This window comes from Procambarus clarkii, chromosome 43, assembly GCF_040958095.1.
Source record: "Procambarus clarkii isolate CNS0578487 chromosome 43, FALCON_Pclarkii_2.0, whole genome shotgun sequence".
Lineage (NCBI taxonomy): Eukaryota > Metazoa > Arthropoda > Malacostraca > Decapoda > Cambaridae > Procambarus > Procambarus clarkii.
Genome location: NC_091192.1, coordinates 31036683 through 31053971, shown reverse-complemented (window position 1 = coordinate 31053971; position 17289 = coordinate 31036683). Strand labels below are relative to the sequence as shown.

The following is a 17289-nucleotide window of genomic DNA, read 5'->3' as shown; positions in this document are numbered from 1 at the left end:
TTAATTTTTATTTCACTTATTTATATATACATAATATTGTTGTTTATATGTATATATTTATATCAAATCAAATTAAATGTTTATTCAGGTAAAAAGTACATAGACACAAGATGAGCTACAAACAGAATGCTGCTGGAGAGCTAGTACATACAATGCCCGAAACGCTGCGCATACTAGTGGCTTTACAAGATTGTAATTACTACACTATATGTATCCTCCAATCCCAATGTACCTTGTTGTATATATATAAATAAATAAATAAATAAATGCCTTGTAAATGCCTTGACATTTAGAAGGCTGCTCTGGTAAGTGTTATTGGTGGGGGTTAATGAGTTGTGGATCAGCCCATCCACATAAGTTGTCAACATAACAAAAATAATGCACTTAATTGCCCAAACCTAACCTAACTAAGGACCCACGAATAGAAAACAAGACAGCACATCAGGTCGGGCTCGGGAATTATAACTCTTGAAACCCTCTCCAGGTATGCTCCATGTATCAATTTTGCGAGTCGCTTTAATTTATAATGTTGCCTAAGCTGACCTATCTGGACTATATGGTAAGGTCCCCCACCATATAAGCAGAATTCTTATTGGAAACATCCAAAAATGACCATATTCACAGTTTTTTTTTTTTTTTGTACCACAACCAACATAATTTGAATTTCCACACACACACTATTAAATAAAAAATATAATTTAAAACTGAAAATTTTGCTTACCATGTTGTAGTTTGTCTTCTTGATTGATATGACAAAATTTTGCCAGAAAATTATCCGGACACAATTTAGGCCAGATAACCCAAATATTCGGTTCAGCAGGCTTCGGATAACCAAGCTCATGTAGATCAGTACTGTACATCATATTTTCTCCGTCAAAATGTGATCTACTATTTCAGAGTCCTAGCTTTGTTGCTGCTGATTCTTGCCTGTCTCAATGCATAGTTAGATGCTCTAACCTTTAAAACAAATGTGATCTGACATAAGTTTAGTCCCCACTAAGCTCTCTTTCTTTCCTTTCTCTTATTTCTTTCCCTTCTCTTTAATGTTTATTTCACCTATTTTCTCTTAGCCTTTAGGCCTTATGTAGTCTTTATTTCTATTACTCTTGTGGCTTACTTTTTACCTTCTTGCCTTTCACTTCACATTCTTACTTTATATATTGATTTAATCTACCACTTTCTTTACACGACTTGATAATGGTTCAGAATGGACTGAAATTTCATCATTTCCTTTATTTTTGGATGTGTGGGTTGAGTGTCTCATTTATTGTGGTTTACTCTCTGCATAATGTGTGTTTGTATGTATGTAAGTTTGAGGGTATTGAGTAAGTATGCCACAAACCTCTTACCCCTTTCATAAAAAAGATCATTATTATATAATGACCAAAACATCATGCCCTCACCCCTCTCAGCTGTATGCTTTCATCTCTTATCATGCCCAAAAGTCTCACCCCTTCATGTCACACACATCCATATATGTCATGTCAATGACCAGTGGTGCCCTAACTATTTCAGGCCACTGTTCCCTTTTGGTTCCATAAAATAGTCTAGCTCTAGGCTCTGGACTAGTTTATCACCTATACTGTATAGGTGATCAGCATGCTTGTAGGGAGCTCACTTCTAGCACCCTTCTGCTTCTTTCCTTAACTGTTGGCACTTCCCTGGGGACAGTAATCTTTACACCCCCTGGGGTCAGTACTGCCCACTTTGAGAATCACTCATAGTCCCACCCTCATCCCTTCCATAACCCGTGGCCTCAGTCCTCTCATGTCACAAAACCTTACCTCTCATACTAATTGTCTGAATACAAAACAATGCGAATAAACAATTAGAAATCTGAGGACGCAGATTTGATCTCATAGAACAGCCTCAATATTTTTCTGTAGGTTTATCACATTTTTATGATTTCATTGTGCAAAAAAAAATCATTAAAATCCCATTCAGTATTGCATGATGATGATGTTGCAGGAAGTTGGCACTGCAGAAAATGATGATATTGAAAACCTTTTGCAAGTTGTAGACATTTACAAGGTCCCAAAACTGTTTTACAATGTAGAACGGAAGAAATTTGTGTTGGAGCCAGTAAGAGCACAAGACTTGCATGGAGATGCTTCAGATAAAGCTACAGTTTTCAGGGGCAGGTAATCTCTTGATTGTTTGTTTGTCTTATTTCCAGGTACAGAGAGTACTGTACCAGGAAATGCCTTCAGAGATCCATCCCCCTGCGATGGCTCTCTGAAGCAATAGGGAAGGCACTGAGAAGGTAAACAGTTTAAATAATGTACAAGCATTGTAAATAAGGAGGGGAAAATACATAGAAATTCAGAATTAACGTCCCACTCCCACCTTACACTAATTGGCTTCTACATCATATGTTTACCGAGTGCAGCAAATTGTGAATATCACATACAGTACTTTTGAAGAAAAAATATGCACATAACCAAAATAAATGGGTCTGGTCAGCACCGTCATCATTAATCCAAAACTGATTCATGAATCTCCATGTTTGGATAACCGTAACAAACAGCAGCTCAGTTAGATAAGAGGACTTCATTCATAACAATTTATACAAATCATTACAATTTTGGCAGAACTGGTGTGGTAAAGTAAAGAGTAAATCAAGCAAACATTTTTAGACATTAAAAAATATTTGGCTTATATTGAAATTGAAGCACTTTATTCATAAATGTTTATTTTGTGTATTTATTATTTGATTAGTTTATACTTATTATTTATTTATTTATTTATGCATATACAAGAATGTACATAAGGAATGTGAGGATACAATTATGGTAATTACAGTCTTGTAAAGCCACTAGCACGCGCAGCGTTTCGGGCAGGTCCTTAATCTAAGAAAATTTTAAGGAGGTAAATACTTGCAAAATTTATAGACAAAAAAATGATAACAGATTACATGGAATGAAAAAAAAAAAAAAAAAAAGATGAGAGAAAATTATAGGTACAGTATATTAAAGCACATAGGTAGCTATGATTGATTGCAATGACAGCTTAAAATGGTAGTTGACAACAAATTGGTAGGCACAATACAGCAGAAACAATATAAGATTGATTGCAATGACAGCTTGAATGGTAGTTGACAAAAATTGGTAGTCACAATACAGCATATGGCTAGCACATAAAAGAAGACAGCAATGAACACAATGATAAGGTTGTTTGATATTACATAAAAATTAGGAGATACAGATTTACAATAAACTAAGAAATTTGGATGGTGGTATATTGGTAAAAACATTGTATTTTAATGACAGTAATAATAATAAAAATACATAATAGCAATACTGTAGTAAGTCGAATAAATTGAAAAGCAGTCATTTGCAATTTGCCGACATTAAACAAAGCATTATAAAAGATATGAGACCTAACAAGTAATTTAATTTAAAATGGCAAATCATGCCATTCTGTTTACGCATGACAGCCTCATGACTCAACTTCTTCCACGCAGCATTACTGTTGCTTCAGTAATATTTTGCTTACTTGTTTTTAAGTAATTTATGCTTAATTACTTTGTGCCATTTACTTCTAGTGTAATAACCTGAATGTAGTAATTTATTGACTTTATCTGGGAATTTTCATGGATGTAATAGAAGTATTGTAATTTTATTTCAGATATTCCATTGTTTACCAACGCACTTGCAACCATGACTTGTTTCGTAAGCCAGTTATTGGAAATATCGATGAAGATAACAAGAAATTTGGCCTAATAAAGGTAGGCAGTATCATTTTAATTTTATAAGTACAGTATTTGTCAATATTTTTACCCATTTGTATATTTTCTGAGCTGGGTACTCTCAATTGCTGCTCTAACCAGAACTTAGATTTACCCAGGACACTGCTCATATGCCAGACTCTATGGAATCTTAACCCCACCATGACAAGTAACTTCGCATATGGTCGTGCCACATAATTTAGGGGTGATGAGACATTGGAGAGTACCTGAATCCACCACTGAGAGAGTAGCGTGTTATAATTAAAAATTAGCTAAACAATCCACTAAGTGGGTAAATATTGAGGCTGTATGATATCAAACCCTTGTTTCTGAGCTCATCAGGCATCCGACTCAACGCACTTAGCAAGCAATTGTTAGAATTGCAAGGTAAATCACTGCTAACTTTTGTTAAGTAACTAGTGGCTACTGTGACCATCGCCAGATAACAGGTTACTACTAAAGGGTCAGAGAAGCTAGCAGATCCCCTTCCCCCACCTTTCACAGGGCATCCACCCACTTTGCACAGGCTGATATTCAGTTAAATTGACTGGCTGTTCTTTGAGACTGTACAGTATGAGCCCAATACTTCAGTTGTTCATTTTGCAATGTATTGCCCAGTCAATTTTGTGTATGTGATTTCAGGTTTCAGGTTTGTCTTCCTTGGTATTGATTAATGAAGGCCTGCAGCGCTCAGTGACTTCCAGGACGAGCGTGTGTCTTGTTTTCCGACCGTCCCCCGCGGTCGCTTGTCCCTCGATAGAATTCTTGGCGACTCAGATACTTTTGATATCGTTCGCCTTATGCGTTTCTGTTCTCGTATTGGCATCCTTCGTGATATTTAGCGCCCTCTGATTATCCCGCGCATTTGATGGTGCTACATAGCCTTCCCGGTTTGGTGCCTTCTATTGATAATTGCTTACTTACTGCACAGCTAGTTTTCACCTATTGTAATGAGGGGGGGGGGGGGGGGAAGGGGTTTCGCCTGGGTACGTTGGCCTCGTGCGTTTTTTTTATTTTGCTTTTGTTTCCCTGCCTGGTGGTGGGGGGAGGGGGTCTACCTTTGGCTGATTGCCCCTATCTATGCTTGGGGTTTTTATCTAGACCTTTTATCAGAGTGCTGCTAAATGTATATATATATATATATGTATATATATATATATAAAACAAAATATTTATACAGGTAAAGTACATACATACAGGGTGTGATACAAATATTGATGAATTTATAGATAAAGCTAGTACATACAATGCCTAAAGCCACTATTACGCAAAGCGTTTCGGGCAGGAAAACACTAAAGACTAAAACTTAACACTTTCGCGCTTTAGATTAGAGATAACTCGTCGCCGTTTTCTCTTACGATTCCGCATAACAGCCTACTTTTCTCGTCCATCGAAAAAATATTTCTATAAATTCCATTTTTTAACCGAAATGGATGGGGATACTTTTGTTTTGTAGAGAATTTATTTGCGAATGTTTTGGTACCAGAAAGAATATTATATCACATAAACTTCTATGAGTAAAAAAAAAATACACAAAGTATGTTTGGGGGTGTGGCGAGCGTGTGGCAGTGGGTTCCCTTTAGCCGTTGATATATCCAACACGTGGGAAATATTTGTATGTGTTATGTATATGTTTGTGTAGGGAATTTTACTGCGATCACTGTCATACAAATTATAAAATGTTTCAACAAGTATAAACATGACAAACATCAAACGAACGAAAACAATGCGTTCGTTTCTGCCGCGAACGCATACTGAGCGACGTGGTTCTATATTTGGCGCTTCTCTTACACATGCTTTGTACAAATGTTATACAGTTTATCTTATAGAAAATTTTATTGCGAACACATTGGTATAAAAAAGAAATACGTACATAGAAAAGTAGGGTCAGGAAACGTATAAACTTTCCAAGCATGATTTCCCCCCTGTGTTTTCGCCAGTGCGCTCGCGGCTAACTACTCTCCACTTCACACACTCTTGCGGGTGGGCAATTACCTATATTAAACATTCATATGCATATGTCCGTGTAGAGAATTTTATTGCGATTCCAATGATACCAAAATTAGCGATGTAGGACAACTGTAGGCTTCGCAACCATTAAGAGAGTGGAAACATTTTGTTGCTGTTTGGCGCTCTCGGCGAGTGATCTGCATAGTTTTTTATTTGGTGTTGATACTCCTTATGCTTGGGCGGCATTTTATAGGTATGCTCTTATAGACAATTTCATTGCGAATACAGTGATACCAAATTTAAATACGTGCGCCTTCAATTATTGTCAGTACAGTCAAAAGAGTGTACACTTTTCGGTCTTACCGCGTAGGCGCACGAAGTGCCGAAAGCATCTGGGGTATTGTTTTTTTTTGAGCGCCGAGTGCGCGAAAGTGTTAATACTAATTGAGATTAAAGTATAAAATGTGTTGAGAAAATATAAAAATAAAGAAGGGGGAACATGGCAGAATAACAGCAAAAAATACAAATTGGTCGACAAACAGCATTGTTAAAAAAAAAGCAGACATGGGTTGGCATTATAGGGGTAAGGTAGGTTGCAGGGAGTTAATTAGGTAGTGCTTAGTTTTTATCTTAAACTGGTTGGGAGAGCTACAGTCTTTAACATGATTGGGAAGGTCATTCCACAATCTGGGTCCTTTGATTTGTAGAGCATTTCTACTTTGATTAAGTTGTATTCTTGGAATATCAAAAAGGTATTTGTTTCTGGTGTGGTGCTCATGGGTTCTGTTACAACCTTCAATGAACAAATCCACAAAGGCCGTGATGAAGATTCGAACCTGCATCCGGAAGCATCCCAGACACTGCCTTAATCGACTGAGCTACGACAGGGTAAGAGAGTTTAAAAAAAACTTTCATATTATGTGAATAGATTCAATGAAGCAAAAGGCAACATGAAAAGTACATGGAAAACCATCTCTAGTATCCTAGGAACTAAACAACACTCACATAACCAAATAAAACTATAAGGATGGGTATACACCGTCAACTGATTTAGAAATGGCAAATGAATTTAATAGCTTCTTTTCATCGGTTGGTGTTAATCTTGCCAGAAAAATCCCACAGACTCAGACACATATTAACACATATCTCTCAGGCAGCTATCCAAACTCTCTTCTCCTTTCACCAGTCAGCCCGGCAGATGTCGTGTCCATCATACATTCTCTAAAAACCAAGGTAGTGAACACCAGTGAAATTCCGTCCATTGTATACAAGAGAGCCTCCCATGCCCTTGCGCCACCCATAGCTCTACTGTTCAACAAATCTATAAAGTGTCACACCTTCCCTGATATCCTTAAAAAAGCAAGAGTAATGCCAGTCCTTAAAGGAGGCAATCCGGCGGACATAAACAATTATAGACCAATATCAAATCTACCCATTCTATCAAAAATATTTGAAAAAATTATCTACAAACAGCTCTATTCCTACCTCATAAAATTCGACATACTCAGCCCCTGCCAGTTTGGCTTCCGGTCCCAAAAGAGCACCAATGATGCAATCATTAGTCTCCTTGATGTAATCTACTCAGCCCTTGACAAAAATGAGTTTCCGATTGGACTCTTCATTGACCTAAGAAAAGCCTTTGATACTGTTAATCACAACTACCTCTTACTTAAACTCCAGCATTATGGAATCCGAGGCCTTGCCCTGGACTATAGCCAATCCTATCTTAGTGACAGACACCAATGTGTAACCATCAATGATACAACCTCTTCCACTCTACCAATAACCGTTGGAGTGCCACAAGGCAGCATCTTAGGACCCTTCTATTTCTTATATATATCAATGATCTGCCTAATGTCTCTAATATTCTTAAACCTATATTGTTTGTTGATGATACTACCCTCATCTATTCAGACCCCAACCTACATACACTAAATAATGTTGTGAATAATGAACTAAAAAATGTCCACTTATGGATGTCAACTAAGAAACTAACACTAAACATAGAAAAGACCTACTACATCTTATTTGGAAGCAAATCATCGAATGCAATTCAGCTACAGATAGACAACATTAACAACAGTATTAAAAATGATGGAAAGTTTCTTGGCCTATTCCTAGACAAGAGACTCAACTCCAGCACCTACATTCAACACATAACTAAGAAAGTCTCTAAAACAGTTGGTATACTCTCCAAAATAAGATATGTTCCTAACTCTGCTCTCCTCTCACTATATTATGCACTAATTTATCCCTATCTTAATTATGGTATCTGTGCATGGGGGTCTACCACTGCAAACTACCTTAAGCCTATCATCACCAAGCAAAAATCTGCTATCAGAATGATAACAAACTCTGCTTTCAGACAACACTCAGCTCCCTTGTTTAAATCCCTTAATTTGCTAAATATTAACTCCCTCCACACATTCTCTTGTGTCAACTACATTTACAAAACCCTGTTCTTAAATGCAAACCATGCTCTGAAACTCTCCGTGGACAGATGTAATAGGACCTCTTATCACCACACCAGAAATAATTATCTCTGATATCCCCAGGGTCAAACTTAATCTGTGTAAACACTCTATGTAAATTAAGTGACCTAGTCTATGGAACTCACTCCCTAGTGAATTGAAAAGCTGTCAAACTTTTGCCTTATTTAAAAACCAAACCAAAAAGTACCTAATTTCATCTTTGTAGTTTTCTACACTGAGCTTTAAATTTGCTCTGAATCTAGTGCTACCCAATCTTTATGTACTTAATCCAAACAACTTTATCATTGTGTTCATTGCTGTCTTCTTTTATGTGCTAGCCACATGCTGTATTGTGCCTACTAATTTTTTGTTAAACTACCATTCAAGCTGTCATTGCAATCAATCTGAGCTACCTATGTGCTTTATTAATATACCTACAATTTTTCTCTCATCTTTTATTTTTTTTCTTGCTATGTAACTTACAATTTTTATAAATTTTGCAAGTATTTACCTACTTAAAATTTTCTTAGACTAAGGACCTGCCCGAAATGCTGCGCGTACTAGTGGCTTTACAAGAATGTAATTACTATGCTATGTATCCTCACAATCCCAATGTACCTTCTTGTATATATATACAGTATATATATAAATAAATAAAATAAATAAATAAGTTGAAACCGAAGTTCTACTGAACTTACTGGATCTCGTAGCCTCTCCGAGGCACAAACCAGGATTTTACACAACTCCCCCCTGCACCCGAGCTATGTCAATAGGCCGTTCTCCCTCTTCGCCCTTACATCATTACACACAGAGATCACACTAACGTGATGCATCAAATAAACAAATCCACAAGGGCCGTAACGAGGATTCGAACCTGCGTCCGGGAGCATCCCAGACACTGCCTTAATCGACTGAGTTACGACAGGGTAAAAAAAAAAAAAAAGAGTTAAAACCGAAGTTCTACTGAACTTACTGGATCCTGTAGCCTCTCCGAGGCAAAACAAAATGACTAAACAAAAAAATGTACAAATAATATTTATTTATAAAAAATACATAAGGGGTATAATCACAGCATAAATTATATGTATATTTATATATTTTAAAATGCCACTAATCATGTGCAACACAATATAAAACTTCAAAATAAAGCATTATCAAAAGAAAGCAAGCCTGGGAAACTATTTAGTGCCACCTGTGGCAAAAACAATAAAAAGGTCCTAGATTTATTCAAGATGCCAATTTAAGAGTGAAAGTATATAAGATATATACACAATGTAGGACTGAGAACAGGAGATGCATACGAGTCACAATAATGTGGATAATGATATGCAGACTAAGCCACACACCAGAAGATGAGGAGACAATGACGTTTCAGTCCCTCCTGGACCATTAACAAGTCGATTGTGTTGATAATGGTCCAGGGATGGACCGAAACGTTGTCTCATCTTCTGGTGTATGGTTTAATCTTCAACAGGAAAGGATTTTTCACCCACAGAGTTACAAGCCCATGGGACCGCATAACCGCTGAAGCTGTAAATGCCAAAACTATCAAATTTTAAAGTACAACTGGAAAAGATCATCAGGACAAATGAGGAGATCTTTGACAAGCTGCTGGGTTCCTGTCCTCGTTGAGGCCACTAGTATTAATGACTCCGAAGTAAATTCAGGTAAAGACGAACAATGACAAAAGTATTAAATTCACCAGGGATTTTATTGAGGGACAAGCAACTCAAAGGAACACGGGAAAAGAGAGAACTTCAAAGACATGGTAGTCTGGTGGGGACTAATGTTAAAAAAAAAAAAAAAACCTAAAAAGAGGATTGGAAAAACACGTTTTAACAAGTTGAAAAACAACCTCATTGTTAAATCAGAGGTAAAGGAAGCCATACAAATAGTAGTTATCAGAAGGCACCATTACAAAGAGCTATACTGAAAGAGGTGGTATAAAATACCAAACAAATCATTTAGAAAATAGGACCAGCAATAATTGTATGATCACCTGGGAGGTGCACACAGGACACAACTTATGTGGATAAGGGACCTCATAGCAGACAGAACTGAAGAGAACTAGAGGTGTGTCACAGGGATCAGTGCTTGCTCCAGTAATAGTTTTTGCCAATGACTAATAAAGTAAAAAAAAAATGGTTAAATTAATATGTTCACAGATGATGTAAAAGTATCCAAGCAAACCAAAGCTCAGAGATATGCTGAAGGATACTGCTAACTTGGCCAGACTGCATAACTGAATGAATGATGGCAGCTGGAATTTAAAGTGAAAAAATATCATCCATTCAATTGGATTATAGTTTTTCCACAGTATCCCACAGTCAGGGACAGGAAGCCCTATGCCATAGGCAAACTACTGACCTTCCCACGGATGTAACCCATAACAGTGTTCTAACTCCCAGGTACCTATTTACTGCTAGGTCAACAAAGGCATCAGGTGAAAGATAACATTGCCAAAGTATGTCTGTCCTGCCACAGCAACTGCACCTTGATCCATTTGGTTCTGACTCAACTGAATTTATCTAATCTTTGCAATACAGTAGCAGTCTAATGAAGTTTAACAGGATGATGGACCTAGGAATGATTGTTACAAGCAATGTCTCCACAAGGCCATATAAATCGGAGTAGGGTCCCAGGTGTACAGCCGGGTTTGTTCTCAAATTGCAATCAATAATTCCTGGTTTGAGTTCAGTTCGGGACAGAAATGGTCGGGCAAGTTTCCTATCATTCAATGCCCCTGTTCACCTAGCAGTAAATAGGTACCCATGAGTTAGTCAGTTTATTGTGAGGTTGCATCCTGGGGAGGACCTTGATATAAGCCTAACATGTACTGTAGGTATAAACTGGCTACCTATCCCCTGACAAAATGAATTATCATTAGAATTAAATGGCAAAGATCACAGGGCTTTTGTAAATTAGGTAATCTCCAGATTATGTTTAAAAGTGTCCTACAGAGAATTGGTCACTTAAATTCTTGTAAGAAGTGCCAGACCAACCAGGCTGTAGTGGATATGTGGACCTGTGGGCCACTAAGCAACAGCCTGTTGGACCAAGTTATCACAAGTCTAGCCTGGACTCGGGCCGGGCTCGAGGAGAACTACTCCCAGAACCCTCTCCAGGTAAATGGCATCCCAGAATCTGGGCCAGGGTTCATCAAGCACTTATGCAAACACTTATGAAACCTGTCGGTAAATCTTTCAACAATCATGGTGGCTTTGTTTGCATTTATTAAACAATTTATAAGCTTTATAACAATACCCGTAATAACCTTGGGGTATGTTGTTTCCAAGCTCAAAGTAAGTAATTATCAAAAGAAGGCACCAAACTGGGAAGGCTATGTAGCAACATCAAATGTGCGGAATAATTAGAGGGCGCTAAATATCACCAAGGATGCCAATACGAGAACAGAAACGCATAAGGTGAAAGATATAAAAAATATCAGATTCAACAAGAATTCTATTGAGAGACAAGTGACTGCGAGGGGGGGTCGGAAAGCAAGACACACGCTCTTCCTGGAAGTCAGGACATTCAACAAGGATATGCACGACGATAAGAGGGACAATGCAATTTGGACAATAAGGATCTGGGCGGCGCTCCATTAAGTGACCGTGAGTTAAGTGAGTTTGACCAAGACGCAACCGTGCTAGAGCCGTTTCCCACCGCCGGTTACGGTGGCAGGAGGAAGGCCCTGGGGACACACAACTCTTAAGAGTACGCAATTTGTTACCAACAACAGAAGACCAACGGGCAAGGACGGAGGAACGAATAACAGGATAAAAGTCATAATTAGGAATACCTTTACAGGAAATGGGACAAGAACGGATAGCCTCTCTAGCAGTAGCATCCGCACGCTCATTTAAAGAAACACCAACATGGCTGGGAACCCAGCAAAACTCCACAGATTTAAATTTACTAGAGATAAGAAACAGCCAATGTTGAATCTTGACGACAATGGTATGGACAGGATTAAAGGACCCGAGAGCCATAAGGGCACTACGAGAGTCAACGACAATCACAGAGGAGGATTGTCAACGAGAAAGCAGGAGACGGAGAGCATGGAGAATAGCATAAAGCTCCGCTGTTAAGATGCTAGTCTCCGAAGGAAGGCGACACATATAAGTGCGGTCAGGAAAAACAACGGAGTAGCCCACACCGTCCACGGACTTAGACCCATCGGTGAAGGTGGAAACAGAGCGGGCGTGTGAAGAAAAGTGCTCAAGAAAAAGGCATTTCAGAACCATAGGAGAAGTAAAAGCTTTAGTAATGCGGTTCAAGGATGTACAAAACTTCGGAAGGGGGACCCTCCATGGGGGCAAGGAAGGAACAATACAAGGAGAAATATGAGAAAGACGAATGGAAAGAGACCTGTAAGCGAGATAGCCAGACAGAAAGAGGGAGGTGGTGAAGAGGAACAGGAGCTACAGGAGGGGTAAAAGTCAAAGCATGATCCAAGCTCATAAAACTCTAATAAATGTAATCAAAGCGACCATGATTGTTGAAAGATGTACATATTTTATAAATGGTTGCATAAATGTTTGATGAATCCTAGCCTTGAACAGTTGACCTATGAAGACAGGTTAGATTTCTTAAAAGCTGCCCAAACTGAAGGTAGAACAAAGTTGTAATGACTGGTATATAAAGTAAATTATAGCATTTATTTTTACTAAGCTAAAGGTTTTGTTTTAGTTAAAATATCAGTTTGTTTTATTTTTGATAATTTTAATGTTTAATTTGTCAGTGTTTGCAAACAAGTTAAATTGTGTAAAAAAAATTCCCAAGCATCAGCAGAATGATAGGGACAAAGGTACAGGATCAAGAACCACCGATTCATATAAAAATGTGTGTGTGATTATTTCCTGTAACCAAAATTAAGTACTGTAATTGCACACATACATATATATATTTATACATATATACAAATTTGCTTTGTGTTAAAAGTTTATATCAATATAAAAACTCATTAGCAAATATCCATTGCCATGGACAAATAAAATGCTTCAGTGGTAAAGCCGGAGAGTGGTGGGAACCACCACTTAACATCGTTAATAGCAAGCAAAGTACATTTGTGGATTTTATATCATTCATACATAGTAATAAAAAATCAAGAGGAAAACTGCATTTTTTTTTTTTGTTCTTCAGTTATTTTGTAATTTTTCATACACTGTGCATGTTCTGAATATTTTAGCTATTATTTTATATAAATATTTCCAGGTTTTATTTAAATCTTTCAAACATTATAACCTACATAAATATATTTCTTTTTTTTTTAGAGGATAAATTTTTTCAACTGGTGACAGGAGTAGTTGGAGCCGATTTCTTGCGGAGTTTAAAATCTCCTTTCCGAATGTCGGCCAACAAGCGATCAACAACACAACTTCCACTATCCTCCAGTGGAGGCAGGGCAGAGCCTCTTTTTCTTAAAGGTACACCTGATGCTTGAGCTTTGGCACGTTCCTCATCCTGGCGACGTCGTTCTTCCTCTAGGTGCTTTTTGCGCTCTTCTCTTTTTCTCCTACTTTCATTTTCCTGAGAAATATGTAATATTAATATAATGTATACTGAATTTTTCATGTTTAACTCCAAAGTACAGTAGAGTCTACTCAATTTGTTGAGTCTACTGTACTCCAAAATACAGTATATATATAAAATCTACTTTTATATATATAAAATAAACTTTTTGTTACATTTAAAACTTCTCAAAATATTACACATGTTACTGGTTTTGGAAGAATATACTTTTCAGTTACCAAAATTTCCACTAACACAATCTATTGCACCTTCTTGTGTGTTTATGTACCCAGTGTGTGTGTGTGTATATATCTATACTGTATTATAATATCTCTGTCCAAAGTTGGAAGCCAGATTCCAGATACCTCACCCTAATTGCTAGAGGAAATGGTCTGGGGTATGGGTTAAACATAGGCTGGTTGGGGTCACCAGAATTCAAAAGGGAACATCATATCAGGGTCACATTAAACCCCCCACGACGATTTTTGACACTGTCCGCCAGCTGCACAGAAATTTCCTCTCCCTCACTTCCGACACAATGAATTATACAGTACTGTATTATTATTTAAAGCAAGTTATTATTTGTTTTATTTCTTTAAGATTTAACATATATTACCTTTCTTCTCATTTAGTAATGATTCATTATAATTGTTATCTGAATTATTCAAAGTTTTACCTGAAATGCATTGTGTAATATAGTAGTGGCTTCATTTTATGTGAAACCCCTGTACCAACAATTGTATCTTTGTCTTATGCTCTTTGTATGCACATTCTTATGAGTAAATTATTATTATTATTAATTATAATTTATTATTACTATTTTTCATTTGGGGGGGGGGAAGGGTGGAGGTAAGTATAAGAGAAGATATGGGTTCTGTAGCACAGTGGTCTAGGTACTCTGTTCTCAACCTAGGAACCTTGGTTCAATTCCCAAACCGGACAAAATTGAAATGGACACGTTTTCTTTCATACGATGCATCTGTTTGCCTAGAAGTAAACTAGGTACCCAGAAGTAAGGCAATTGTTGTGGGTTGCATCCTGGGAAAGGACAAATGTCTTCCAGTCCCTGACAACAAATTATTTGCAAGTCATACAGATATACACATACAAAGTAATTACACTTATGGTACAAACCTTCTTGGCATCGATAACCTTGGTGTTGAGTGTGTGGAAGACTCCAACACAATCCTCCAGACGAAATTTTGACTCATCCTCACAAAAGTATTGAGCTAATTTGACTCGTGAGCGTTCAATTTCCTGTAAACTAAGCTCAAGATCCTTTATCACCTCCTCAGCCTTCAGTGTGAAATCTGTTAAATGTAAACAAACGGAGTTACTATCACTATAACTACAGATTTGTAATAATTTTGTAGACTATGCCTTACAACATTATCACTAACACTTTGGTTGACCGACATTCTGTGCGTTCCTGACCGTAAATGATCTGTTCCACCCAGGCAGCTCATGGGTCTCACAGCAATGCAATAAGTGTTTACAATCATTTTACATTTTGAGAGCCATCACCCATTGTCAGGATAATTGCACTTTAAGCTGCACTTACCCCACAGGTGCAGCTGGAAGTGCAATTGTCCTGACAATGGGTGATGGCTTATATTTTGAGTGGCGAAGTCTGCCTGAAACACTATGCGTGCTAGTGGCTTTACAAGAATGTAAAATCATCAATGCTATGAACTCTCATAAACTCAATGTACCTTCTTGTATATAGATAAATAAATAAGTAAATAAATACATAAATAAATAAACAAACAAGCAACTGGGTCTCCTTCCTTCAGACCGAACTATTTCAACACAAGCATATGTCATTCTTCTGATCATTTGTGGAGTTCAAGCAGATCTCTTTGTAAGGCCTCAATATAATTTTCACTTCTCATGTTACAATAAATTTTAGTGTCATCTGCAAATCTGATGGTGTGGTTTGTAACATTCTTATCTGTTCATTGATGTATATAACAAAAAGAGTTGGCCCTAAAAAAATGAACCCTTGTGGTACCCCACAAGGGTTTCCCAAGGTGTGCCCCAAGGTGTGCCACAAGGGTGCCCCAAGGTGTGCCACAAGGGTGCCCCAAGGTGTGCCACAAGGGTACCCCAAGGTGTGGATGTTAGAGGGGCTGGTCCCAAACCTGCACACAGAAATAACATCACATGAGACCAGAAGACATGGCAGGATGTGCAGAATACCCCCGTTGAAGAGCAAAGGTGCAACAGGTTCTCTGAGAGAGAACTCTATCAACATCAGAGGCCCGAGACTGTTCAACACACTTCCGCTACACATAAGGGGCATAACTGGCCGACCCCTCACAGTGTTCAAGAGAGAACTGGATAAGCACCTCCAAAGGATATCTGATCAACCAGGCTGTGACTCATACGTCAGGCTGCGAGCAGCCGCGTCCAACAGCCTGGTTGATCAGTCCAGCAACCAGGAGGCCTGGTCGACGACCGGGCCGCAGGGATGCTAAGCCCCGGAAGCACCTCAAGGTAACCTCAAGGTAGGTACCCCACTTACCACATTTCTCCAGTCAGATTCATTCCCATTTAGCATGACCCTTTATTTTCTTTGTTTTAACCATTGTTTTATCAATTCTTGTATTCTAACATTTATTCCATGTGCCTTGTAATTTCCTTGCTAGTCTTTCATGTGGGACCTTTGTCTAAAGTTTTAGCAAAGTTCATGTAAACTACATCTACCAGAAGTCCTTTGTCTGAATAGCTGGTTACCATTTCCAAAAATGTGAGCAGGTTTGTAAAATAGGATCTATCTTTAACAACCACTATGTTGCTTTGATATTACTAGATTGTTCTCTGAGACGGTGAATGATTCCCTCTTTAGAATTCTCTACATTAGCTTACAGATGTGTAATGTCAAGATGATCAGTTGGTAGTTTTCTGCCAAGGTCTTTCTGCATTTTTTGAAAAGGATCTACATGAACTCCACAAAGGCTCAGACGACCATTATTGAAAAATGCAAGACCTTATATATAGGGAAAGACAATATATACTACAGCTTCCATATCAAGAACTTTATTTTGCAGCAGATTTATTAGGACATGGCCCTCAATGTAATTTCCCACCAGGCAATGAAAGTGGTCATTCAGCTACAGTATACAATTTTCTCGTGCACTCTTGCCTAGATTACTAAATCCAAGCATGGAGATGTAGCTTACAAGATGACTTACTGTAATTACATTGGAAAAGATTCAGAGCAGAATGACAAAATTCATTCCAAAACTAAGTTAACTATCATACCAAGGAAGAACTGAGGCCCTTATAGCAGGGCTATAATCAATGTACCTCAACACAAGGGCTAACAGCTTCAAACTCAAGAAGCTACAATATAAGGCAAACAACAGGGGATTAGTTGTCATTTATAGGGTAATGAACACATGGAATTGCTTACCCATCAAAGGCAGTGCTTTAGTTCAAACTGAAATTGGAAAAAAATGCTATGGAATAATTCAGAAACCATTAAAAAGGAATTCTTTCAAAGACCATTAGCTTCCTGTCGCCTGTTGAGGCCACTAGAGACAGTTGCCTTCAGGTAAATTAATAGTGTATATAAATATGCTGTATCAATAAGCTATAATGCCTTCTGATTTTAAGAACATGAAA

At 37.8% G+C, this 17289-nt stretch overlaps 1 protein-coding gene and 1 long non-coding RNA gene across 8 annotated transcripts in view; one reads left to right on the top strand and one right to left on the bottom strand.

Moving 5' to 3' along the window:
- Positions 1 to 147: 147 nt before the first annotated feature.
- LOC123755906 (uncharacterized) overlaps positions 148 to 17289 on the top strand; it is a 52084-nt gene continuing 34942 nt past the window's right edge. Inside the window, exons 1-4 of one of the 5 annotated variants that reach the window (XR_011221996.1) lie at positions 148 to 192; positions 1969 to 2141; positions 3628 to 3727; positions 13425 to 13577. This is a non-coding gene — a long non-coding RNA (uncharacterized lncRNA). The other 4 variants (XR_006772588.2, XR_011221994.1, XR_006772587.2 and 1 more) reach the window with 4 other exon arrangements.
- Positions 9171 to 17289, bottom strand: part of LOC123755905 (inverted formin-2) — a 71726-nt gene continuing 63607 nt past the window's right edge. For 2 of the 3 annotated variants that reach the window (XM_045738845.2, XM_069300178.1), the window contains 2 exons: positions 14797 to 14972; positions 9171 to 13680 (listed from right to left, as the gene is read on the bottom strand). In XM_045738845.2, the coding sequence (XP_045594801.2) occupies positions 13438 to 13680; positions 14797 to 14972 (419 nt within the window). In that variant the 3' untranslated portion in view covers positions 9171 to 13437. Of the gene's footprint in view, positions 13681 to 14796; positions 14973 to 16685; positions 17105 to 17289 lie in introns of those variants that run through there. The other variant, XM_069300179.1, reaches the window with a different exon arrangement.